At 41.9% G+C, this 26,950-nt stretch overlaps 1 protein-coding gene across 2 annotated transcripts in view; it reads right to left on the bottom strand.

Annotated features, from left to right (window-relative positions):
• The window catches only part of Mfsd6 (major facilitator superfamily domain containing 6), a 67,949-nt gene extending 41,397 nt beyond the window's left edge, over positions 1-26,552 (bottom strand). Inside the window, exons 1-2 of one of the 2 annotated variants that reach the window (XM_051190133.1) lie at positions 26,377-26,552; positions 6,202-7,781 (exon numbers count right to left, since the gene is read on the bottom strand). In XM_051190133.1, the coding sequence (XP_051046090.1) occupies positions 6,202-7,730 (1,529 nt within the window). In that variant the 5' untranslated portion in view covers positions 7,731-7,781; positions 26,377-26,552. The remainder of the gene's footprint in view (positions 1-6,201; positions 7,782-26,376) is intronic. The other variant, XM_051190134.1, reaches the window with a different exon arrangement.
• Between the last annotated feature and the right edge of the window lie 398 nt (positions 26,553-26,950).

Below are 26,950 nucleotides of genomic sequence, written 5' to 3'. Positions count from 1 at the left end.
CCTATTGCAGAGCTACCATACCCTATCTGGACACATGGTGCCTATAACTTCCCACTTACAGACCCAGTCCATCAGTCCCTCCGGAGAGTGGGCCTCTCAGTTTCTGCTGCTGTTTCTGCAGTTCACACAGTTCCTGCCTCTCACGTGGACTCTTTTAAGAAGCTCCTGGCTTCAGAGTTAGCTGCAGGCCACCCAAGTCAGTGGTCAGCCCATGTGAAAACTGAGACCTTGCTTGCCTTGAACCCTGCTATGATCCCTGTCTGCCTCAAAGAAAGCTCATATTGCCCATGCCAGCATCAGTTTGACCTTTAATAGCATCTGTCTTCCCCAGTTCATTTAGCACACATTCCTGGCATCCAATTAATCCGAGATTCTCCAGACCTGGGTAATTATTCAACTAAATTGAACAATTAGACTGATTATTTTAAGTACTACATAGTAATACCTGATCCTCTAGAGCAAATCAACATAATTTCAAACTTAGCAATGTCTTTTAAAACATCTTACTGTGATCAAATAGTTTAATAAATACATTATATTTATTAATTTTGGAGAGGTGACATGCACATGCAACTGTGTGTGTGGAGGACAGAGGACAATTTCCAGGAATCGGTTCTCTCCTAAAATGTGAGTTCTGGTGCTTGAACTTGGCATGTCAGGATTGATGGCAGATGAGCCATCTGTGAGACCACAAGTTTGTTGTTGTTGTTTGTTTTTTTTTTTTTCTTTTTAAAGAACTTCTCCTTTAAATTAGTAGGGAAGTGTAAGTTGTTTAAGGTCCACCACTGTCTTTCTTTTAAAGCAGAAATGAGTTAGTCAGGCATAGGGGCACACACCATTAAACCCAGCACTCAGGAGGCAGAGGCAGCAGATCTCCGGGAGTCTGAGGGCAGCCTGCTGTACGTACAGAGTTCTAGGCCAGCCAGGGCTACACAGTGAAGCCTTGTTGGGTAGGAAAACAGGAGGAAGCTGATTGACTTCCATTCTACTTTGTCACCAGAGTTCCACCTGGATGGTGAAACTGCTGTTTGAGTTATCATCTAATTCTGGAAAGGGACAATAATCTGACTTAATCCCAGTACTTAGGTAGAGAGCCAAAGGAAGAAAGTGGAAAAGCCTGAAATGAATGTGGTTGCTTCAAGCAGCCTCTACATGGCCAGTTGAAGTAGGGGAGGAAATGGCCCATGCATCAGATGGCCAGGTCAGACACAGAAGCACAGAGAACTCTTGAGTTGAAAAGACCCCTAGGGCCCAGAGGACAACAGTGGGGTGACTCAGTACAGGACACATTTCTACCAATTACTACAAGCATGTGTGACAAGTATTACAAACCAGGAGAGGACCACTTGGAAGTTGTACCACTATGCTGCATACGCTGGGAAGGCAGGAAAATGCACCAGATCTTTTCCGGTCTCCCATCATCCATGCATCCCATTAATCCAGCATTTCTTAACCTTGGCTGCAAAGGGAAATCCTCTAGGGACTTTGGAAAGTACACACACCAGAGCCTGATGCCACTGATCTGGGTGCAGTCTGGGTATGGGGGCTCTAAACACCCTCTTGTTGAATCTGCTGAACCAATATATTACTGAACTACACAGAACACAGGGTACCAGATCTCAGGAAGCATTGCCTGGGAATCAGTGCCCTTCAGAGGCAGGAGGTCCAGGAGCAGGAAATGGTACAAAGAGATGGGTAGAAACAAGGAAAAAGATGAGAAGCAAACAAACAAATCTAGACTCACACACAAAGAGGTCATATCTCTCTCTTCTAGGTTATTGTTTCTACAATGAGCACAATACACTCTGTGTCCTTTCTAGTGTCCCCAGCCAGGTGCAGCCTTGCACCTTCCTACCTGTCCTACCTGTCCTACCTGTCTTTGGTCTTTGTGTAGCATTCCCTTGCTATCTACATTATCTTTCCCAAACTGACTGGTTAGCCTATGGGATATGTAACTAATGTTACGTAGTAATACACAGAAAGCAATGGATAATATTTTCTTCCCTCTAGATAATATTGCATGACAGAACTGACCTTAAATGTAAGCATGTGGAGACAAAGTGATTGAGTAGATTTTCATATATCCCTTCAAATGGAAATAGGTTAAAAAAAAATAATAACACAAGTGATAGCCAAACACTGAGTAACGATGGCTTATAAATTTATAGTGATTTACTGTGATTTACTTTGGTCATCACTGTTCAAATATTCATCAAGGTAACATTCTCTTAAGACGTGTTATAGCTCCAGCAAACCTTCCTTACATAAGTGGATTAGAAACATGTTCACAGTAAATTCCAAAGTCTTACGCTTTAGAATAAAAAAGAAACATACTTTAGTGCAAATGTCAAGAGTCATTCTATTTGCCTTTCAAGAAGGATGAAATCCAAGGTCACAGAAATTATTTATTCTGTACCTGTGTGCCTGTTAGACTGTTGAGTTTTCCCTCAAATCACTGTGCACAATTGTGGAACTGTTTAGTTATTAAGTGGTTCAAAAGTAGGCAGTTTTAAGACAAAAAAAAACTATTTTCTTGCATGACTTCTTCTTTATTATGAAATGTTATAAATAATTTGTGAAAACCGGGAACTGGTGAGACAGTGAAGTACTTGCATTGCAAGCCTAGATACCTGTGTCCCATCCCCAGAACCCATGTGAGAAACCAGGCCCAGCAGCATGTGCTTGTCACTCCAGAAATAGGGAGGCAGACACAGGTAGATCCCTCGGGCTCTATGGTCTGCCACCCAAATTGGTGGATCCCAGGCCAGAAACAGACCCTGTTTTAAGAAAAACAAGGTGATCCAGGCATGATAGCATCCTTCTATAATCCTAGCACTCAGAAGGGAGAGGCAGGTAGATTTATGTGAGTTTGAGGTCACCCTGATCTACATAAAGAGTTCCATGCCAGCCAGAGTGAGAGTTTTCTCCCCTACTCCAACCCTCCCCAAAAGAAAGTAAAGAGAAAAAGAAAGGAAAATAAAAATAATGTGGATGGCAGCTAATATAGTCTCCACCTATATGCATGCACACTTACATATAGACCACACACACCAAAAAAAAAAAAAATATGAGAAGATAGTTGTGATAGTTGTAATTATGTTAGGAATTTTTACAGTAGTGTTAACTCCAAAAGCTCCCAATAAGAACCAAACAAGAACAAAATGCACAGAAATATACCAGGAACATAGACTTATGGTTCTATATTAAGAGTAAAATTCTTTGAGACAACATTTTCTAGGCTATTTCATGGATGATACTTTCAATAAGAAGTTAAAGTCATCTCCATACATTTTACCTCCCACATCTGGGCTCTCAACATCATTCAACAGAAGCAGCTCTGTCTCTGAAGACTAGTGTGATTTTTTTTTTCATCAATAATGTGTTTTGTGTACCTGGGTTTGATGTCTGTGAGTATGTTTGTGGATGTAGGAGCATACACTCCATGCATGTGTGGGAAGGCCAGAGGTCAACCTTAGGTGCTCATCCTCACCATCCACCTTGTTTGAGACAGGATCTCTTGTTGTTTCTATGCTGTGTACTCCAGGCCAGCTGGCCTGTCATTCCAAGGATTCTTCTCTCTTCCCCTCCTCCCATCTCCTTGTAAGAGTGTTGGGATTACAAACACACAACAACATCTAGATTACAAGTGAGCTCTAGGAGTTCATATTAGTGCTTGCATGGAAAGCACTTTTACCTGTTGTGCAATATTTTGATTGCATTCTGACAATAAAGTTTGCTTTGAATAAGAGGATGGAGCTAGCTACTAACTGACCAAAATTAACCATAGAGGTTTTGGAGGACTGAAGACAGATAGAGAAACAGGAAGCAGTAGGGCAGGGCTTAGAGATGGCCTTGGTGTTTTGGGTGGAAGAATGATAAGAGGTCACTGGTTGCTTCTCTGCTGCTTTTCTGGTCAGTCAGGCTTTTTGAGTTTTTTTTTTTTTTGTTTGTTTGTTTGTTTTGTTGTTTTGTTTTTTCAAGACAGGGTTTCTCTGTATAGCTTTCTAGACCAGACTGGCCTCGAACTCAGAGATCTACCTGCCTTTGCCTCCTGAGTGCTGGGATTAAAGATGAATGCCACCACTGCCAGACTCATTCGGGTTCATATCCCATATCTGACTCCCAAGTTTTTGCCAATAAAGAATAATTAGATAAATGCAACATTTACCCACTGAGCCATCCCTCAAGATTCTAATCAATATTTTAATGACATAATTTAAACGCAAAATGGGAGAATGACCTCTTTTGAATGGAATCCTCAACACTCTTGAGAGAAACTATGAAGCCACAGGAGCCACCTTCTTCATTACCTCATTAAGCAAGAAAGGAAGATGTTCTCTGTACATAAAACCATAAAATTAAGTGAACTGTAAGCTTCTAAGTAGTTATGAATACTTCTTAGAAAGGAAGAATACAAGTGTGAGCTCATTTAATTACCAGAAATAGTAGTGAACCGACTAGGATTTTTGTTATAGAAGTATGTATCTAAGGACCGGGATGATAGCTCAGTAGTGAAGTGTTTACCATGCATACATGGGGCCCTGGGTTCAATCACTAATACTAGAAAATAAAACAATCTAAGAAGAAAGTGTATATTTCATGTGGGCAGAAGGAAAATGTTTTTTTCTAGAAGAAGGGTCTAGTATAAGTATTTAGAGATGTATGCATGCTTTATACTGTTTTCAGCTGTATTACTGGCTGATTAAATTATTCTGTCTGGGAATTCCACTCCTTGTTGACACCTAATTAGACATGCCTTAGGAATAAAATGCTGATTCAAGAGAAACTTTGCGTAGAGTCCCACTCCCACATCAGGCTGCAGAGAAGATTCACCAAGGGCAATGTGTTAGGCACAGCTGGCACACATTAGACAGGCTATCTCATCCCCAATATTTAAGCCCCTTTCCGAATAGCTATTTGAGCCACAGGGACTCTAGGTCTGGGAGCTATCTACACAGTGCCTGGTTTTTAATAACAATGGCATATCAAAGACATGAGAAAGAAAAGGAGCAGGAGAGAACCTCACCAATTAAACCAAACAAGGAAAAATATTTACAATGACTTGGGGGAAAATTATGATTCTCACTGAAACTTTAAATTAGCAAATACTTTCTTCAGTTTGAAATGAATAGACATCATTGTTTTCCAAGCCTTCCCACTGTCTACTCAGTTGTAATTTCATACTTTAACAGCATATTTGAATTTGCATTTCATAATATTTTCATAATTTGTAACTTCATATTGCAACAGCAGATTTGAAGATTATCTCAGACACACAACACACAGGTGTTTTTAGTGAGGTTTTTAGTGAGTAGATAATGGACAGACCCATAAGACTTTCTACAGGCTAATTGTTACATGTAGTTCACTCCATATTAGCGAGTAGGGAAGACTATAGAGTGAGGGACTATTAAATCTGCTTTATACAAATATTAATGGTAAGAATCATTGTACTACATAAAAAGTAGCAGTTGTCTATTTTATTTTAACTAAAATAGTAACATAAGAAATTTTAGGTAAAAGGGAGATCTTTAAATAACCCATGTCTTTGAGGCACATAAAACTTAAGGTAATTAGGGGGAAATGTTATATAAAAAGCTCTTCCATGTAATATCATAGATTAGAGGACTATGGTATGTATTATTATAATTTTATGAGATATAACATTTGTTTTTCTCTACTTTTTTCCCCCCTTTATTTTCCTGGCACTTCTCAGGATCAAAACCCACATTCGCAAGGGCTCTATCACTGAGCTACGTGTCTAGCCCCTGGTCTTCTTTATATGCCATATTCTCTCACTCTATACCAGCAAGTATCTGAGAATATACAAAGGCTGAAGAAAGTCAGTCACTTTCAAAAACCATCCTTCTTAAGTGCCACACACAGCAGGCCCTCGAGGTAATCAGAGTTTACTAAGTTGATGTTTCCATGGAGTCCATAGTAATGTAGCTGCATAGCCCTCATGTCTTTGTGGGGGGGGGGGGACTGGGATTGTAGCCTCCTTTATGTTTCTCTTAGATAATCCCGCTAAATCTGTGCCTTGCTGCCTTTTATTTCTGTTGGAAGGAGGACAAGCAGCAGCAGCAGAAGGCTCCACCCCCTACCCTAGCCCCACCCAGCATGTTAAACTGGAAGTAGTAAGGAGTTAAACAATGAGAAAGTCAATCACGGAGGAGCAGCCAATAAGAAGCAGTCTCTTACCTGATGTGGCCAATCAGCTCAATAAGCTTGTGGCTGAAGAAGTAAGCTGTCAACTCAGACACGTGACTCAGGACCGAACAGACCCCAAAGAGGGTTGTCGTCCCATTCAGATCTTCCAGATGCCAGTAGAGAAAGGTGAACACGAAGCCGTATCCGAAACCCATGAACCAGGCCACAAAGAGCACCGAGCCGTACTGCACACTGCACAGCAGCTTGATCAAGTCCCAGAAGTTGAAGGCCTGCGAGTGGCTCGCCGCAGTGGGAGTCTCCTCCGAGGACTCTGTGGAGTTGTCCCTTTCCACCTGTGGGATCTCTACCTCCTTCCCTTTACTGTCACTGTTCTTGAAGTGGTTGTAGCGGAACCGGAACTGCGTGGCAACGATCAGGGCCATGGTCATGAGAACTCCAAAGACGATGAAGACGATCTGGTAGTTCCGGTACTCGGGGGGCTTACACCCCTTCCCATCAATGAGCACGTCTATGTGTGTGTAGTCAATGCCGATGCCCACGGACAGCATGGCCAGGCCCCAGCCCAGCGAACCCCACATGCGCTGCAGCCCATAGCGGTCCCGGTGCTTCCCCAGGTACTGGAGGGTTACCGTGTCTACGATCGTGACAGAAGAGGCACTGAAAAACTCTCCTATTATGACAACCACCAAGATAACCAAGAATATCGCCTCAACTTCTTGTTGATCATAAGCAAGGGCGACTTGATCAGATGGTAAAGGTTTGGTGGTGGTGACAACAGCAGTCTCCGTAACATTTCCCGTGGGGGTAGGAGTCGCTGTGCTTGTGTTCAAAATCAAGTCCATAACACGGTGGTGGGTAGTTTCCTCTGTCTGGGGCCGCAGCGTGGGTTCACTGGTCAAGGTCAAGGCTGTTGAGAAGAGGGCTGTGTCTGACACACTGGGCTCTGTCTCAGGCAGGTTCCTTTTCTCACGTGATTTTGGTGGTGTGGTAAAGAAAGCGATGGTGGAGGAATTCATCGGCAGGATCGTTGCTGGGTAGCTTACATTGGTGGGGTGAGCTGTAGGGGGGATCTTTGGTATACATCTCAAGGTAGCAGGCTTGACAAATCCAATGCCCAGGTTGAACAAAACCCAACACAAAAGCGAAAAGAGGAGGACAATTTTGCCCTTTTTGAAACGATCTGCAACTACACCCCAAAAGGGGGCACTGCAGAATTCAATGAAGTACCGAATGCCTACCAGCAGTCCACTCTGGCTGGGTGACATTCCCAGCTGTTTATAATACACAGGCAGGAGCGGGTAAAGAGAGCCATAGGCAGAATAGAAGAAAAAATAAAAGACCTTGGAAATGAGAAGGTCGTTGTTTATTTTCACACAATGTTTTTCTATCCAGTCTATTTCCTCCTCGGGAATGGCGGAAGTCTCCGTGGAGGAGGGGGTTTCATTGGAAGGTGGCTCTGGCTCCCTGCAAATGCCGTTGAAAGGATCAGCAAGCACATACTTCCTCTTCTGCTCTTCCTCATCATCCGTTAGGATAGCAACTTTATCATCTGCAGCCATGGCTTACCACGCCCATCAGAGTCCGGGACCTTTGGAGTCCTAACTGGTGATCTGCAAAGTACAATGTAAGACATGAGGGAAATCATTAGAATGTCCCCTTTTCGTAGATGAGGAATTTCAAGCTGTAGCTAAGATCACTACAGGGGAGCAAGTTCTTATCACTTACAATCCTGGCCAAGGAAAACAGCTTTAAACATAATTGAAGATGGAGAGATATTGAGGATGGTGAAATGGCTCAGTGGTTAAAAACACTTTTCTGTTCTTAGAGAGGACCCAAGTTCAGTTCTCAGCGCCCAGGTAATGTGGCTCACAACCATTCCAAGTGTAACTCCAGATCCAGGACTCTGACATCCTCTTTTGGACTCCACAGCCACAGACACCCACATCCATCTACATATACACCCAGACATATGCACACCTGGAGAGACACATAAAGATAAATAAGTCTTTTCTGAAAATTAAGTACCCATATTGCCACTGACTGAGGCTGGTTGCTGGCAAGGCATCAAGTATGGAAGTAGTCTTGCTATCACCTACATTACACACGATACTCTCAAGGCATCAAGTTTAAGAGATTAAAATCAAAACCAGGTAACATCCCTTCAGGGCTGCCATATAGCTCTGTGGTAGGGCATTTGACTATTGTGTGTGAGGCCTTGGGTTTGGTCTGCAGTGAGATATACATACAGAAATAGATGTGGATTCAACCTCCTAGTAGTTTACAAAAGAAAAACAATAATTTTTGAGCTCTTACTACACCAGGTTAAAGACCTTTACATGTATTAATTCACATTCATCACAACTTACTACCAGGTCCACTTCCAGACAAGAAATGAGGCCTGGCAGAGCCTGAATTAGAGCCTTGTTTTATATCATCAGTACGCATACTCTAATATAATACTAGGCATATACAAACTGCAGACTGTGGGTTGCATGTGTCCTGGATAGCTATGAATGCAACCCAGCATATTTGTAAATGACAAAGTCATGCTGAGGTCTCAAAGCTTGGACATTTTCATCACCAAAATGTGAAAAACCACATATCACATAATAAATTGAAAGAGAAGGGTGTTTTCATATGAAAGATTAGCAATACATCATCGATGGTATAAATTTATAGGAACCATGGCACCTAACCCTAACCCTAACGGACATTCCATCATTTTCTCTTATTTTTATTACTGAAATTACATTTTATTACAGAAATTACATTTTTGTTACATAAATGATTAAGGAATCAAAAAGGTTGTGTTTACATCTAACTTTGTCCCCTCTAGTTGCAGTGACATAGTCTGACCCTAAGGGGGTACTCATTGCATACATTTCAAATCCTTTATCTTTCTCTAGCAAAGGGAAACATTAACTCCACTTGCCACCCCAAGCGATGATCTTACCTCCTTTTTTCCCCAATATGAATTGACATTCAGAAAAATTCCAGATTCATACATGTAAAAAAAAATCTACAAAGCTCCTAGACAAACCATAGGAACACTCTTTAAGACATCATCTCATTATGTAGAACTTGCTCTGGAGACCAAGCTGGAACTCTGGATTAAAGGTACACACCATCACGTGCAGCTAGCATCTCAATGCACTGGGACCTGTGTAGTAAGCTGATTTATCTTGTAGCCTCACTCTGAAGTGGCTCGCAGCCACTAACTTCTAACTTCAGAGTATCTAGGTTAAAAATGGCTTACAAATTGATGTAAGATTCATGAGTCATTTAAAAATAAATACTCCACTGGCACTTTGTATACTTACAGTATTGGATAGCTTCCCCGACCTCATTTCCAATTTTCTACATATGAAAATGTCTCACCACTGTGTTTCCCTCACTGAAATGGATAAGCTTGATATTTCCTTATTGCCTTTCTTCAGAGCCAAATGAGACGCACTGGCTCTTTTAATAAACTTACATTGGACTCCAGAAGTATCAGCAACTGTAAGACTTTTCTTGACCAAACTAACCAACCAGAACTTCATTATTTTCTCAACTATCTGGGCACCAAACTTTGATTTTTCTTGCTGTCATTGATCAACTGGACTCTGACACACTTCCTGATAGCAGAGTTTAACTCCAAACCTTGCTTCTTCCATCACAGTTTCTCTTTGCAGGAGAAACACCTCCACAATAGTTATCCTTCAGGACTGTGCCCAAATGGGCTTTCTGGTATTGTGTATCAAATGCACCTATCAGTGACTATGAAGCTTCCCAGCTCTATGAAGACCCAACCCTGCCGGCTTCACAAACCTGAGCAAAAGAATTCATTTCAGAGTCTCATTTATCCCATTCCCCCCCCTCCTTTTTGTGGTGCTGGGAACAGAATCTGGGGCCTTGTGCATGCCTGGTAAACACTCTTCCACTGGGCTATATTCCTAACCCTAAACCTTACTCATCTTAGTAACAAAAGAAAAAGCTTTTCATTCCTTCCCAGATAAAGAGTTCTAACTGCCTGGTTATGGCAGACTTTCTTCGATGTGCTGTTATTTTCCTTTGGTTATTAAAATATTCTCCTGTTCAACTCAGCAGCTTCAATTAGATAGGCTTCCTCACTTGAAAAGCACAAATAACCTCCTTTTCCTGGGCTATTTTACTTTTTCAGCTCCAATTGGAAAGAAATGCTTGTTGTGCTTAAAATGGATAAAGTCATATGGCACTGGTGGTTGAACAGGCCAGGTTAAACATAGGTAGTTGGATTCCCTCCTAGCTCTCCTTCAAATGACAGTAAGCACACAAAGAAATATGTACAGGTACACTCAGCAGTCACAATCTAAGCTATGGAGTGTTATAGGGTGTTTGATAGTGACAAAAAGTGAACTGACATACGCAACATTGCAAAAAAAATTAATCTCACATCATCTCCTTTCTTGGGCTGTGGTCTGCCATGTCAAGCAGATTAATCAAGAGAGAGCAGGGCATGGGATACAGGGAATACGTGCTTTCATATGTGGGGCAAGCAAAAGGGACACAGGATGAAGTGTCAAGATGGCCCAGGGCCACTGGTCAATCAAGATGTATGAGAAGCTCCATGGGCAACCCTACGGGTCAAAAGTACATTAGTCACCAATACAATTCAACAGGTTCTAAGAGAAAATATAGGTAACTGGGGAAGAGTCCAGGGATAAACAGGTGATGAGTACAGAGAAGACAAAGGTTGCATGGGATGGAGGAATAATCATAGTTCACTATATGTTGCCATGGTGACCAGTCACACTAACAGAGCAACAGATGACTCACCTGGAGAGCAGGCAGCACAGACAGAAATGGGTAGGGGAGGAGTCAGCTTGACACCTTCCACAGTGGGAGACACACCTACAGTCAAAGGTCCAGAAATCAGAGAATCAGAGTATCCAAAGAATCACCTAAAACTTGGGTTGTGGTGTGTGGGGGGGGGGTGGTGGAGGGGTCTCAGAGGAAAAGCCAGAAAGCAAACGAAAGTTCAAGCAGTGTTGGTTTTTGTTGTCATCTACTTTAAAAACACAAAACAAACAATCTTCTAAATGTTTGCTTCTAAACTTTGTACATGCACACCTTTCTTTTAAAAGATAAAGATCAATGAATTTTCACCATGAAGAAATGATAAATATTTGAAAAGATAAAAAGCATTATAGGAAACCACTGCAGGGTATCCACACAGTAGGCTCACTAGCTATAACTTTAGAAGTAGAGAAGATGAGTGAAAGCTAGAATTACATCAGAGGCTCTGCATCCTACAGAATGGATGTGGTGGTTTGAAAGAAAAGGGCCCGCAATGTATTTGAATACTTGGTCCCCAGTTGGTGGGCCTGTTTGGGAAGGATTAAGGGGTATGACTTTGTTGGAGGAGGTGTGTCATGGGGGGTGGAGAAGAGGGGGTTTTTATATCATTCTCATCTGCTCTCTGCCCTGCTTGTAGCTGAGGATGTGGGCTCTCAGCTCTTCCTGTCTCCATGACTTTGCTCCACTTCCATGGACTCTACCTAACCCTCTGGATCCATAAACCCAATTAAATGAATTCTTTTATTATTAAATCTTTAAAAGCATACACATCTATCAAAACATAACCCCATCCATGGGTACAGTGATTATACTATTATGGATAAATTAAAAATAATATTAATTTTAAAAAAGAAAATATGTAGAATCATGTGGCTTTAGGCTTTTTCAGAGATGTAAACTACCTCTATCACCCACCAAACATTATTTCTTCAAACTTGTATAAAATGTTTGATTGCTTGACTTCTAATCAGATGCCAGTGCTCTTTAGTTCTCCACAAAGACAGCTATGACCTTAGCAAGTGGGTGGGAGGGGGGCACCACGTCCTCTTAAGCAAGGCTGTGAGGAACTAATGCTCAGATGCCAATGCTTCAGACTCCGCCCTGGTGGGAGGCTCCCCAGCCACTCATTCCCTCCACTCCAGGGACTGTTTATTATGAGCTCTGTAAGAGCTCCTTCACTAGAAAAACCGTGTATTAACTAGGTCCTAAGCATTAACAAACGGAGAAGGTATCAGCAAATGCAAGTAACTAAAGGAATGTCCTGTTAATATTCAGTTTTTTCTACATGAAAGACACACTCTGAAATATATATATACATATACATATACATATGATTACATTCTAAAAATATAAGCAAAAACTTTTAAAATCAGGAAAATTGTTTTTATTTTATTTTTTGAGACAAGATCTCACGGTGTAGCCCTGGGAGTCCTGGAACTCACTATGTAGAGCATGCTAGCCTAAACCTAGCCTGCCTGTCTCTACCTTGGAATGCTAGGGAAGTGCTTGAACCCATGCAGCACTGGGCCCAGCCTAGGACATTTGTTTTTAGACAATATTTTCATGTCCTACTTGGATTTTGAGGAAGCAGAAGCCAGTCGTGGAGAAACTGTTGTGACAACAATAAAACAAGGTGGAAATGACCTCATTTCTAGGACCTTGGGATCAAGGGCCAGAAACAACGTCTGTATTTTAATAAGATCAAGATTTGCTTGGGGCAATGTGCCTTTGTTGAATTGGATTGTATGTGACTATTGCAGTACAGATGAGACAAATGGGCCAACTGTTAGAAACTCGAGGTTTAGTGCCTTCAGAGTGAGGGGTGACGGTGTTATTCTGAGCCTAAGATGGCAGCTGTTTGCACCTCCCTGCCCTAGCCACTGTGAAGTCTCAGGACAAGGGTCCTGAGAGAATGGCCTTTGTAATCAGATCACAGCTCTGGGGAGCACCAAAACATGTTTCTCTTCCCAAATGTACCTGCTGAGAAAAGACCATGTAAGGATACAGTGCAGCTGACTGAAGCCTGCAATCAGTCTTCCCTGGACACTTTGACCTGTGAGTTCCCAGACTCCAGATCTGTAAGAAAGTAACCTGGCTGCCGGTCCATGTATGGAGTTTTATTATAGCAGCGTATGAATACTGAGATAGAGGTCAGCCAACATAGATCCATCCAGATCATTTGTGAGTCAAAAAGCTTTTGTTGTTATTGCTTCACTGGAAATTATGCACAGAAATGGATGAGCTTCCCAAGGACAGAACTGGAGCTAGAGCAGACTGTGTAAGACTGGCTTTTGTTTGTTTTTTTAGAAAGGCAAAAGTTTTCTCCCCAGTAGACTCTAATGTCAGTAATCAACACCACGCTGTGGAAGTCTAACACAGCCCTAAAAGGCCTCCTACCACTACCAACACCAAGTCATCCCTACAGCAGGGATTTCTGAATTATTGATATGAGACAGTGAAATCATTCTTGCTAAAATAGATAGCTTTTCTCGTTTGTTATTTACATTAAAATGGCGTAGCTGTATATTGTCCATAAATATATGGTAAGAATATGGAAAGCAATGGAAACTCTGGGGGTGGGGTGGAGTCAGCTTCATATCCCAGGTATTATTTGGCATAACAATCGCAAGGCCAGGCTCATGATCATGATGACAAAGTGTATTTTGGTATATCGGTGGCGTAGCTGTCAATGAGGGGTAAACTACCCCTGGTTAACACCGGAGAGAACTGTTCCTTGTGCCACTGCTACTATAACTCAATGTTGCCCAGAAACCTAACTGAAGCGGTGGAAAAGGGACATCTATTTTCTGAACCCTGGGAGCCTGCTCTACCCTAGTGAACTGTCATTGGCCTTTTAAATGTCCTTAAGCAATATGAGTTCTAAAGCAGAACTTGGCCACTGACTTCTGCAATTTATTGCTAGCAGACAAGGCAAGGGGAAAATACTGCAAACCAACCCGAGACCTGATGTTTATATACACACTGCTGGGCAGTCACTTCAACCCCTAGCATTTCCCAGGAGCTGGGTTCACAAGCATACATGCAATGTCAATCCAGAATTGCTTTGTCTCTGCTACCCATTCAGTCAATGTCATGAAAAACAAATACCAAAAAAAAAAAAAAAAGGCAGCCTGCAGTACAGAGGCAGTGAAACACTGTTTGGGGATCTTCCTCTTCTTTCCCAGGCAGTGTGACACTAAAGGCTGACATAAGCCAAGAGGCCATGCCCATCCTCACGCTGTTAATCCAATTTCCAGCTGGGCCCTCCAGGTTCTCAGCATCATGCCCTGGCTCCCAGCATTGCAAGGGGATTGAGCCTCCTCACAGAACTTGCTTCCCCATCATTCTTGAAAGTCCTTCCCAGACACCTGACAACATCTGTCTGTGAGAAGGCAAACAATCTGTAACCTATGGTTGCTACATCATTAATTAGCACAGTGATTTGTTGCCATCATTTTCACTAACTACAACACCTGACACAAACATGGCACACCTGTCATGGCTTTGTAAGGATTAACTCAATCCCCACAACAGTTTCCCAGAGTACACATGACCACTTTCCTACTGTGGATGGGAAGCTAAGGCATAGCAGACACCTAGTGTCACCTTGCACCCAGAATACACTGAAGAGAGGGAGTCCATTTCAGATAGTCTGTCCTCTTAGCAGGTACTACTTCTGCATGTACTATGCAGCTATTAAATACAATGCCAAATGCATGGTCTTGCCTCAAAACTCTTGCTTTAGACTCAGGAAACATTAAATAACACAAAAGAGTTAAGTAGCAAAAGAGAACAGTAATGAAGTAGAAGCCACATCGTACTGCATAATAAGTGAGCAATAAATTACAGGTCATAGGAGCTCTGAGTAAAGAGTTCATGCTTCACACAGGAGTTTGCAAGAAAATGAAGGATTTGCAAGGTAGTCATAACTGAAGATTCTATGATACTATGATTTTATACATCAGCGACCCTAAAGACACCACCAGAAAACTCTTAGGTTTGACAAATAGTGACAGGCGACAAAAACAAACATTGAAATACCATCAGATTTCCTACATACCAATAACAAACATGCAGAGAAAGATATCAGGGAATAGTGAAATGGCTCAGTGGGTAAGGGTGCTTGTTCTACAAGCCTAATGACTTGTTTGATGGAACCCATGTAAAGAAAGAAGAAGAGAGCCTACTCCAAAGAGTTGTCCTCTGACCTCTATTTGTACTCAGTGGCATGCATGACCCACCCCCGACATCACACATCAAGCACACACACAATTTTTTAACTATATTTTTAAGACTTCATTTAGTCTTATTTTATGAGCATGAGTGTCTGCTTGAATGTATGCACATGCATACAGTATACATCAAAGCCAGAAAAGAGCATGAGCTCCCCTGGGATTGCAGTTACTGCTGGGAATTGAACTCTGCTCCTCTGGAAGAGCACCCAGTGCTCTTAACTGCTGACCCAGCTCTTCAGACACACACAAACATGTATTAAGAATTAAAAGAAAGGAATCAGGAAAGCAACCCCCATTTGCAACTGCTTCTTAAAAAATCTTAGGATAAACCTAACCAGAGAAATGGAAGACTTTTACAGTGAAAACTTTAAAACACTGGAGAAAGAAACTAAAGATACTGTATGATAACCACCTCTCATGATTATGGATTGGATGAATTAACATTGCGAAGGTACTAATACTACCTAAAACAATGAGATCCCTATGAAAATTCCAAAGCCATTCTTCACAGAAATAGGAAAAATTCTTTAAAAAATTATTATGGAATCACAAAAGAGCTCAGAAACCAAAGCAATCCTGGACTAAAAGGACAATGCTGGAGGAAGCATCACCTTACCTAATTTCTTATACTGCAGAGCTATAGTATTAAAAACAGCATGGTGCACGCACACACAGATCAGTGGACTAGGATGCAGGACTCAGGAACAACCCACACAACCACAGCCAGCTGAGTGTTGACAAAGACACCAACATAATGCTGAGAAAACTGAATATTTACACTCAAAAGAATCAAACTGGACCCTTCCCCCACCCAAAACAAACATCAATACCAATGCAACAAAGACCTTAACGTAGGACCTGAAACCCTGAACTGTTGGAGGGGAAAACACCTCCAGATATAGATATAAAAGAGAACTTTCTGGATAGGGTCGTAGTTACTCCCACCAATTAACAAGTGGAGTTTTGTAGAATTAGAAAGCTTCTGCACAATAATAATAATAATAATAATAATAATAACAATAATAATAATAGGTGTAAAAATGCTGCCTAAAGAGTGAATGAGCAGTCTTCTTCTCCACTCACTATACATCTGACAGACTGAAACCTGGATATGGAAACAACTCAAAATCCTAAACAAGGAATTCAAAAACCCAGTCAATAAACACGAGAATGAAAAGAGCAGATAGTAAAAAGATGAAGTAAAAATGACCAAGAAATAATGAGAAATATTTAGTGAGCAGACAATATGTAAATTAAAACCACATTATGAGTCCATCTTGCCCTAGTCAGCATGGCAGTCATTTAGAAAACAAGAGAGGGGTGGTGGCACACACCTTTAATTCCAGCACACAGAAGGCAGATGCAGGTGAACTTCTGTGAGTTCAAGGCCAGCCTTCTGTGCATAGTGAGCTTCAGGACAGTCATGACTACACAGAGACACCCTGCCTCAAAAAATAAGCAACACATGCTGGGAAGGAAATGGGCAAAGGGGAACCTGTATATACTACTGGTGGGAATATAAACTGGTCCAGCTACAGTGGAAATCAGTATGGAGGTTTGTCTGTAGATAGATCTACTAAATGACCTAAGTATACCACTCTTGAAGGACTCCAAGTCAACCATCACAGACACACCTGCACATCAATGTTTACTGCAGCGTCATTTGCGATATCTAAGCTGGAACCAACTGAGGCATCCGTCACAGTGGAAGGGATGAAGAAGGTGCAGGATAAATACACACAGAAAAGGTTTGCAGCCAGAAAGAAGGATGGAGTTACATCATTTGTAGGAAAATGGGCTCAGCAGATATAATCATATTAAGTTAATTAAATCTGTTTCTGAGAGACCAACACCATGTTTTCTCTTTGTGGTGCCTACATTTTGTATAGATACATAAAATCATAGGTGTACATATGACATAAAAGCATTTACACTGTCAAGGGAACAGAGTAGCATGTGGGAGGGGAAAGAGGTGATGAGAGAAGGTATAGGGGTGTAGGAGGGGCATGATCAAAATATGTACTATTTATATAAAATAGCCCATGTGGTATAATACTGTGCTCAATGACTACACACACATTCACACACATATGCACACAAACATACACATGTAAATACACATGCACACATAAAAACACATACACACTCATACACACACACACACACACACACACACACACACACACACACACACACACGAAATAGAGAAGCAGACCAGACTGAGAAAAAGAAAATGAGGAACTTAAATTCTTAAATTGAACCTTGAAAGACAGGGATTATCTCAGGCAAAGATGAGACTTAAGATGAACCTTGAATGATAGTTAAGGTTTATCTCAGGCAAAGGTAAGAGAGAAAAGACTTCTAAGATAGGAAATGGAAGAAGAGCCATGGTTCCTTACAGAATTTACAGCAGGGATATGAAGTGTGAGAGGCTGCCAAACAGAACAGACTACAGAATACTCAAATACCCCACTGAAGGACAATTCCACACAAAACACAATGCTAAGGACTAAAAATGCATTCTTTTTTTTTTTTTTTAATCTAACAGGTATAAACTCAGCACCAACCAATAGATGGACAGGTAGACAGGCACTTTGTGACCTGTGGTTTACACAGTGGAAATCAGTAGTCCTTGCTTTCTAGTCTAGAATCCAGGAGTGAGAGACAAGAGCACTCCTGGTTCCAGCATGATGCTACAAATGCTAAAACAGATGCAAGCTTGGAGATGAAGCACTGGGGGTGGGCTTTTTGAGGGAGCAGACAGAGGTGTGGAGCCCTTCAGGAGAGGGCAGGGATTCTGATAATGGGGGCTGAGACCTCAGGGACCACAGCTGCCAAACCTCTGGGAACATTTTCACTTCTCAAAGTCTTAGTCTCCTCAGCTACAAAGGAGCAAGAACCTTCCCACCAGGGGAGCTGCCAGAGGTAAATAGTGCATACTGGACCTTAGCACAGTGCTGGGCACATGCAAGACCACATGGGCATTATTTATGCTGAGAGCAATGAGCCTCTGCTGGGATGAGGCAGGGAGTAGATGCCCATGTTGGTATTTTGCAAACATCCTAGCATCTGAACTTGTATTTCAGTGTAGGTCTTATCACTAGTATGATATAAAGGATATGCCAGTGTGTTTTAGGACAAAGGGCACTTTGTAAACCGTATCTGATGCAGCCGTTCTTAGCACCTGGAAACTGGTTCATCTTGTGACCCTGTCTCACACCTTCTTCCCTCTCCCTTTCACACCCTGTTCTCACACCTGTGCCAGGGCATGATTTATAGGTAATCCTATCTGCTATCTTTTCATGGATCTCTCTCCCCTACCCACAGACTACAGATCCAGTGAGGACAGGATCTTGTTCATCACACATTGTCCTTTACTTCTGTCACTTGGCTATCCCCAACCCAAACCAACTACTCCCTGAGGTCCTAATTGAAACAATGCATGGAAAACAGCAATTCTTCATTCAAAAGCAACATGTGAACATTTAGTGGTGATAGAGTGGCAGCTGTAGTGTTATTCCATGATATTCTTCTTTGCAATTATTTTAAAAGCATTCTTCTCAAGTGTGTGTTCTAGAACTATTTGGCATCCCCCTGAACGAGGCTAGTATTTTACCCATGATACTCAGATACTGCTGTGTCAACTTCCAAGTCCAGTGCCCAGAGGAGGGTAGTTTTGGGCCCTGGCTCTCAGAGAACTCCCTTAAGTTTCATACTAGAACAATAAGATGTGTCTCCAGGCCCAAAGTAACTACTCCTTTAAAAGAAGCAGCTGGCACATTTGTAACATCACAAATCTGAAAGACAGGGATTGAAATCTTACACTAATCCGCTGGGAGGGCAAGATGAGCAGATCACTTTCATTTCTTTAAAATGGAGAAATAGCTCTAGCCTGAACAAAAAGCCAGGTAGTTCAGCATTACAACTTTATGGGGAGAAATATCAATTAAGAAGAAATTACAGGTCACGTCCTTTAGACTGTGTCAATCATCATCAAAGTGTCCTGGGCTGCGCATCTTAGGTATCTAAGTCTACATATAGGTATCTTTGAATATTTGGAATGTAAGTTTGAAGCTGGAATCTCCTCACCTTCTTTCAAATAATCGTCCCATCTTAAAACAAGCCTGGCAGGAAGGACAAGTAACAATCACATTGGAGCATGAGAAGATTTTAAAGGAAACATACTTATATTTCTTCCATTTCTCCAATGAAAAAAATCAAAAGATGCTCAAGGGAAATCATGTGTTGCTGAGCCTGTGTGTTTATTTGTTAAGAAGAAATACAATGTAGAAACTTAAGGGGGTTCTAGAGCGTTTGTGAAGCAGAAGCAAATTTTATTGATCTCTTCCGCAACTCCAATCACTAGCCAGGTGGCAATGACATTATTTGTGGAGGACAACATAAGGGAATAGGCAGGGATGGCAATATCTACTGTGATTCAATTGCTGAAACTTGGGAACAATTTCCTCAAGGAAGTAACATTACAAATAGGAGTGCCCAGATTACTCCGCTAACAGCACTAAGGGCCAAGATTATAGAGTTTGCAATGTTTAAGGGAAAGTCCTTTCTACTTTATAACCCAGGATGCCAGCAACACATCTCACTAAAGCACCCTCACATACTCAGGACTCCACATAACCCGCTCAGCAGGGACCTAGGAACTCCACCACAGGCCTCCTCCAAGCAACAATGTTCTGATTAGGGGTCTCTGAAAGCCTTAGATGTGTTTGCTACACACTGGTGGTCACTGAATGGGGGGAAGGCTGGGGGGCTGGGAATTCGGTGATTTTGGTCCCCCTCCCATTTCCTCATAGGCAATAGAACTGGTAGAGGGGAGGGAAAAACAGAGGATGGAGTCTGACCAGCACCTCCAGTCACGGGCAAACTGACCATCTGACAGCTGTCTCCACTGTCACAAAACTGTCCCAATGACTGACTATAAATTTGGCTGCCAGTAAATTGGCAATAAAAATGATTTTTAAAATCTTTTCATAGAAATAAAGCAAAGGAAGTTTAGGAGCTGGAATTGAAAGCAATCATTTGTTTAAGGTTTTATAGAAGACTTTCCTTTAATAAGTGTTTATTATGCCACTGAGATAATTTATATAAAATGAAAATCAGGTTTTAAAACAAGTTACATAGAGTGGCTGAGAGGTTGCTCTTGAAAACCAGTTAAATGAATTCTCTCAGCCAGATTTACACAAGGAGTTCCCACCCCAACATCTTTAGGAAAGGAATAAGTTTGGTCAATATAATTATGGAAAAAAATATGGGTCCAAAAAAAAGTAGGAACACTGGAGAGTAAAACCATAACTTCAGTACAGTAATATAATCATTCATAGCACTATCTTAGGTATAGATGAACAGTATATTAAAATGGATCCTTAATAATGATTATCCAATAAAAAACTAGTGTTATCATATGTCTATGCTGATATCATACACAAGGAAGTGAAGGGGTTAAAGAAAGCAAGTCTCTCCACAGGAAGAGGCATTATATTCAAAGTACTTCCTTTGGATACATACACCTTTAGGTAAATTTAACCATAATATAGATGCCAACATTTAAAAGACATTTTTCAATAGCCATGAACGTATCACCAATCCTTTTTAGCTGATTCTACTAAATATATTATAGTCTAAAAAATGTTTGTGTGCCCTTAGCACATTCCACATCATTTAAAATTGACTAGCTGTTTCTTGTGTTGTTAAGGTTCTGATAATTGAGAATTATCACGTGCTATCAATTCTAATGACATAATTACCTTCAGTAAAAGTTTATTACTTAGCATGTGAAAAAAAATAAGTTTGAATATATAATCTTGGCAGTACCTTTTAAAATGCTGGTGAAGATGAGAATGGACAAGCACTCTCATCCACCAAAAGCAGAAGTATAGTCTTTCCAGAAAGGAAAGATTTAAGTGTAGACCATGCAGCGGCTCTTGCAGTAAACAATGGAAAGCAGGAATAATATGGGCAGTTCAACAAATTATGTCATATCTTCACAAAAGAAAAACATAACTTAAAGTATAACATAACAAACAAACAAAAAACAGAACAAACCTCTATGTATTACATCCTTTTTTTTCTGTAAATTTCTGATCTTAACATGAAAAGAATTTTAGAATAAGACTTGAAGAAGAAACACTAAATTGTTATCAGGGGTTATCTATAGGTAATAGAAAACATCAAAAGGATGTTTTCCCCCTTATATGTGGCTAGATTTTTTTCTTTGATGAGCATTTATCACTCTTCAAATATACTTGCTTTGCTTAAAACATAAGGCATCTAAGTGATATCCAGGGCATCCCTGACCCTGGAGATGGTAGATGATCATGGGGACTTGATGGAGGAGGATCACAGAGACTTGCCAAATTGATGTCTGTGGCTCAGAGATGCCTGCACCACCTAAAGAAACAATCCAAAGGGCCTGTCCCAAGGGCTTTGCACTTGGAGAAGATTTTACACCTTTAATAGGGAGCATGATTTCACAGAAAATAGTAAAATGTATGTCTTTTGTCTTTTCTCAAGCATTAAAATAAGGTCTATGGTTAAACTCCTGTAACAAAGACAAAGGCGACTTTCAGACACCTCGTCCTCTAGTACAGTATAGAAGTCATTGAGAAAGAACTGTGAAGGCTCTTTACAGCAGCCCCAGGAGCTTACATCTTCAGGATCAAGCCATGTTTGCCAAGAACGGTGAACCTTTTTAGAGTCATAGACGGTAGGGTTGCCACTTTATTCACTCTGGATTCTGTGTGTAGTGCAGGGGATTTGTGTTCTGCTGCGTGTGAGCAACCTTGTCTATCTTGGGCCAAATCAAGGGTTCTGTGTTGAACACGTGGGGAGCTGAAGGAACCCAACTGAAGAGTGGAGGCTTCCCACACAGGAGGGAACTACCAGTCCAGACTCGTCACTCACTTTCCCTTGGCATAGTTAACCCACAAATCAGGCTAGGCCAGGCAGCAACAGTTCCTCTTTCTAGTTCTCATTTGTCTCCTCTTCAAAGCCACAGCAGGCCTCCCTCTGGCCACAGCTGACTCATGGGATTCCCATCCTCCCTCTCATTGTCCTGTCTCACCCTGCATCTCAGATAAAACTACTTCTATGCATTTCTTCAGTCATTCAAAGCTGGAATCTCCTGTTTTCTAATTACAGATATTCCTGAATTATTCTCCCTTCTCAAACATACCCAGAACAAATGGCAAGAAAGACATCCCTGCCACCCAATTTATTCCTTTTCATGGCTTTTGACATGGCTTTTCTAGTAGACTGAATCCTCCATCTTTGCTCCATTATTTCATTCTACCCCGCCTAACCCTAAAATGCAGGAGAGCCACCAACTGTAAGCAATATCACACTCTCATTCATACTGCCAAACTTGGACACAACTCCAGCATCAGCATACCTACAACTCCACCATGCCTACATTTACTGAACTAAATCATAAGGCTATGTGGACAACACACACCAGGTTTTGCAGGATTAGCTCCTGTTGGGCTAAGACATACACTCTCCCTCTCCCCCTTCCCCTTTTCCTCCCCCCCCCCACCAAAGTAGCAACTAGGAGTGTAACATCTATAGCAGATGCAAACTCAAGGCTTGGGTTCTAAATTTTAAATATTTATTTTAGTTTTCTTTTTTTGGCCCCTGTACCAACAAATCAAACATCATTTCTCATAGCAAAGGACTCTGGTAGTTTCCAAAAGTTGTCCAATGAATTGAGACTCTTCTGTTTTATAAAATAATAAACATCTTTCAAATATAGAGACCAAACCAGCTACAAGGAAAAGGTAGTGTATCAATGAGTCTAGATACTGGATAACATGCTGTCCAGGAATCAAGAAAACAAGCAAGATGCATAAAAGCTATATCACACACTGAAAGCCAGAGTAGTTAATACCCAAACAGACAACTCTGGGTAGCTAAATGTGCAGGAATTACAAACCCGAAGGGAATGAACATCTCAGGTGGACCATTAGAGTATTTACTGCCCCAAATTCACATCATAACCCAAAACTACTGTGCCCTGGGGAAGTGTCATAGGCTTTCTCCCTAAAGAAGAAAGTTTTACCCACACTGGCCTTAACCATGGTGGTTCTTTGTACTTGGTCATCCCCACATCAGCCAGATTTCTTTCTGCCTGAAACATAATAAGAACCTTAAATGAAATGTTACACTGTGCCCAAAACTGTCAGAATAGCTCTTCTACAGAATAGCGTTGCAATGACATCTTCTGCAGGATTTGCATTATAGTGACACTGCATTCTAATAAACCAAGATTATTCAGAAAATTCACTAGAAAGTATGAAAGAGTGGTGTGTTTTCTTGAATATGAAGTCTGAATGTTTTTTGCTTTGGATTTTAAATTCTGATCTGTATTGAGTTTTAAGAATTCTACACATTAATTTTGGTTAAATTAACACAGGAGAAGGCAGAATTGTGGGGCTGCATTTAGTGTTACCAAATACATATGTGCATCAGACTAAACTTGACCATAACTTGCTGCTCCTGAAATGACATTATGTAAACCTGAAGGCATCTATAATGCCATATTTCTCTGAGATGACACAGTGGGTAGGCTGATTCCTCCTACCAACTCACTCACTCTACTAAGAGAAAATAAATGTCTCCCAGCTGTGGTCACAAGTAAGACCCAAGGAATTCTGATATTAAAGTCTGTGATGCACCAAACATTCTCCTTGCAGGAAAACCAGAACTGCTGTGGAAAGGGACAGGTGGTCATCTGAGACTCTTGACTCTGCCCCTACAGCCCTAGGAACATCTCTACCCCTGATGTCATCTTACTTTCCTGAAAACATTGTATGTAATAGGTACATTAAGTCTCTTTGGTAAATGACTTTTCTTCTTTTCCCTTTTTTGTTTATATAACAAAAGAACATATGCTTTCCCAACTTTAAACAATATCTAACTTTCTAAGGTCAAAAGAAAATGTAACATTGTATCTCTATCTACCCCTCCCACTTTAAGGGAACTACATTTAATAGTTTGAGGACAAGGAATTACATACGTGCCCATACTGATGTTTAATGAATATAAATCTGGTCTGCAACCTGCCTTTTCACTTAATAGACTTTGAGATTTCTTAAGCCAACATACCAGTGCTAGCACAGGTGTTGCATTTTCTATTTCCCTGCTGAAGAACAGAAAAGTAAACTATAAGAAGCTATTGGTCTAATACTCAATTCATCTTTGGCAATAAGGTTTACAGTCCCTATAAGTTCAAAAGTGATAAGATATACATTATCTGGTTTGATCACACCAGACCGCCTGAAACAGAGTACAAGCTGATCCTACATTCCAAACAGCTGGACAAAACAGCCCTACAGACTACAGCTAGGATATCTGAATCTTCTTCGAATCCCCCAAGACAGCGCCCCTTACCAGCAGGAAGTAGTTTGGAAAGAACGACGCCCAAATTCCCAAATATTGTGTATAAATGTTTGTTTTCATTTAATTGGACTTTGTTATATAAAATTAAATAAAAAATACTCTATATGCATAAAAAAAGATATACATTATCAATATGTAGATTATTCTATACGGGTAAATGTCACTGTGTGTAATGTGCATGTGTTGAAACAAAGTTTACTCTCAAAGGCAAGAAGCAAAGGCAAGCATCCATGTAGATGGTGAGACTTAACAGGTCTTAAGCAGGGAGGACTGTCATGTGGAAATTTCCTACACTCCGGGGCCAGAGGCACAGGTCAAATCTAACTCCACCTCTTATTGAGTATGTGGTTGGTAAAAGTTGCATAACTTCTCTGAGCTTTCCATTCATGGTGTATAAAATTAGGGGACAGACATCAGTAGAGAGGTTTAGAAATTAATTCTTCAGGGTGGTGTCTTTAAAAAGAATCCCCAAAGTGCCTGCTATTGATAATGCAGATATATATAGAGAGAGATATAGATATAGATATAGATGATATAGATATATGCGTATGTGTGTGTTTGTCCATATATATGTATGTATGTGTGTATATTGGATAGAATTAGTGATCCAATAACCATACCACCAAACAAATACTGTTTGGATTTGTCTCTGTTTTAATCTGTCTTCTTGTTTTATATTTACCTTTATAAAGAGACAGCCTTGGAAATGAGTTACTGTAAAATACTTAATAGTTTTAATTCACTATAGAAATAAGACCCTTATTACTCCCCAAGTGTGTCTTCCACTGAGCCCATAAACAATGTTTCAACTTTTCCCTAAGCAATGTGAATTTTTACTTATAACCTGTGAAAGGGGCCATTCACCCTTATTCATCAATGGTTAACTGAAAACTCCTCCACATATACTAATGACAAGCAGCCTTGGGTGTCAAATCCAAGCTTCCTCCCCCTTTTCTTCATAAGTTCATCAATAATGCATGCACCTTCAGCTGGCTAGCGCCGGGTCTTGGGCAAGCGATGCTCATATATGGACCTACCAAATGTTCAACTCTTTACTGTGTTGCTAGTAACACATAAACTGTATGCTGCTTTCAACTACACCTTATATCACACAATATCGTCCACTTTCAGAAAGGTAAAAGGAAAGTTGGCTGCTCTACTATCTATCCATCTTCTTCCTCTATGTGAGCAAACTGCAGCCCGAGATGATGTAACACAAGAATACAAAACTATTTAGACAACTATTCAGTTGGGATTTGAATTTTAACTCTGCAAGGTTATTTCTGCGACAGATCCTCAGGTATATGTTCCAGTGGGTGTAGGGGTGCTTATTAAATGTTTTAGGAGGAAAGGAAATGTTTGTGGTTTCAAAGGAGTGTGGTAACAGCAAAACGCACAGCCAGCCAGACTTAAGGGTAACAACCCACTGGCAAGACCATGTATGAAGAGGTTTGGGGAGGGGTGGCTACACCTGAAATTCTCACCCTCCTACGGAAATGTACCTGGTAATCTCCGTTTAGAAAAGGACCTATGCCCGAGCTGAAGCTAGGCAGCACGCACACACACGATGCGGGGCATTTCTCCTAGGAAGGTAGAAGCCCGGAGGGAGAGGTGTGAGTCCCCTTGTTTGTTCCTGTGAAGGCAGACAATTTCAGTTTCCTCCTGTCACACAGGGGCCACGTCCCTGTCACTGGTCGCGCCGATACTGTCGCCTCCCCCCTCTCCCGGGGATGTTTACCTCCAGGGCGACAGTGGGGCCGGGCTGTGACGAGCCTGGACCCGAGAGGCCCACCCGCGCCCCCACCTTCTGCAGCAGCTGGGGCGGCGGGCAAGGGCTCCCGGGCAGCGCCTTTGTTTTCCCGACTCCAATTACGTTTGCGGAAGTGCTGCCAGCGCGGGGGACGCCGCGCGGCTGCCCTGCACCCCAAGGATGACAGGCGGCGCCCGGGCGAGCGGGCGGGGCGGGCTCGGAGGCTCGGGACCGGGGCGGCGCCCACCCAGCAGCAGGTGCACCGCGAAGGCTCGGGAGCCGGGCGGCACCGATTCACTCACCTGGCGGCGCTCAGCTGCGCGGGACGCAAGGAGCCCTATCCCCGGGGTGCCGGGTGGCGGCTCGGGTCGCCGGGGCGGCGGTGGGCGGGCCAGAGCGCTGCATGTCGGTCGGGCTGCTTGCTCCTCTCCCGGGGCTGCGGCGGGCGCGGCGGCTGGATGCGAGCCGGGTGGGGCGAGCGACGGCGGTGGCCTGGCGCAGCCGCCGCGCGACCTTCTGTCCGCTCCTCCTCCCGGCTCTGGTCCTGGGCCTGGCCTCGCCG

The sequence above is a fragment of the Phodopus roborovskii genome, unplaced genomic scaffold (assembly GCF_943737965.1).
Source record: "Phodopus roborovskii unplaced genomic scaffold, PHOROB, whole genome shotgun sequence".
Taxonomy (NCBI): domain Eukaryota; kingdom Metazoa; phylum Chordata; class Mammalia; order Rodentia; family Cricetidae; genus Phodopus; species Phodopus roborovskii.
The sequence above is the reverse complement of the archived record's forward strand: the minus strand, read 5'-3'. Positions and strand labels throughout refer to the sequence as shown.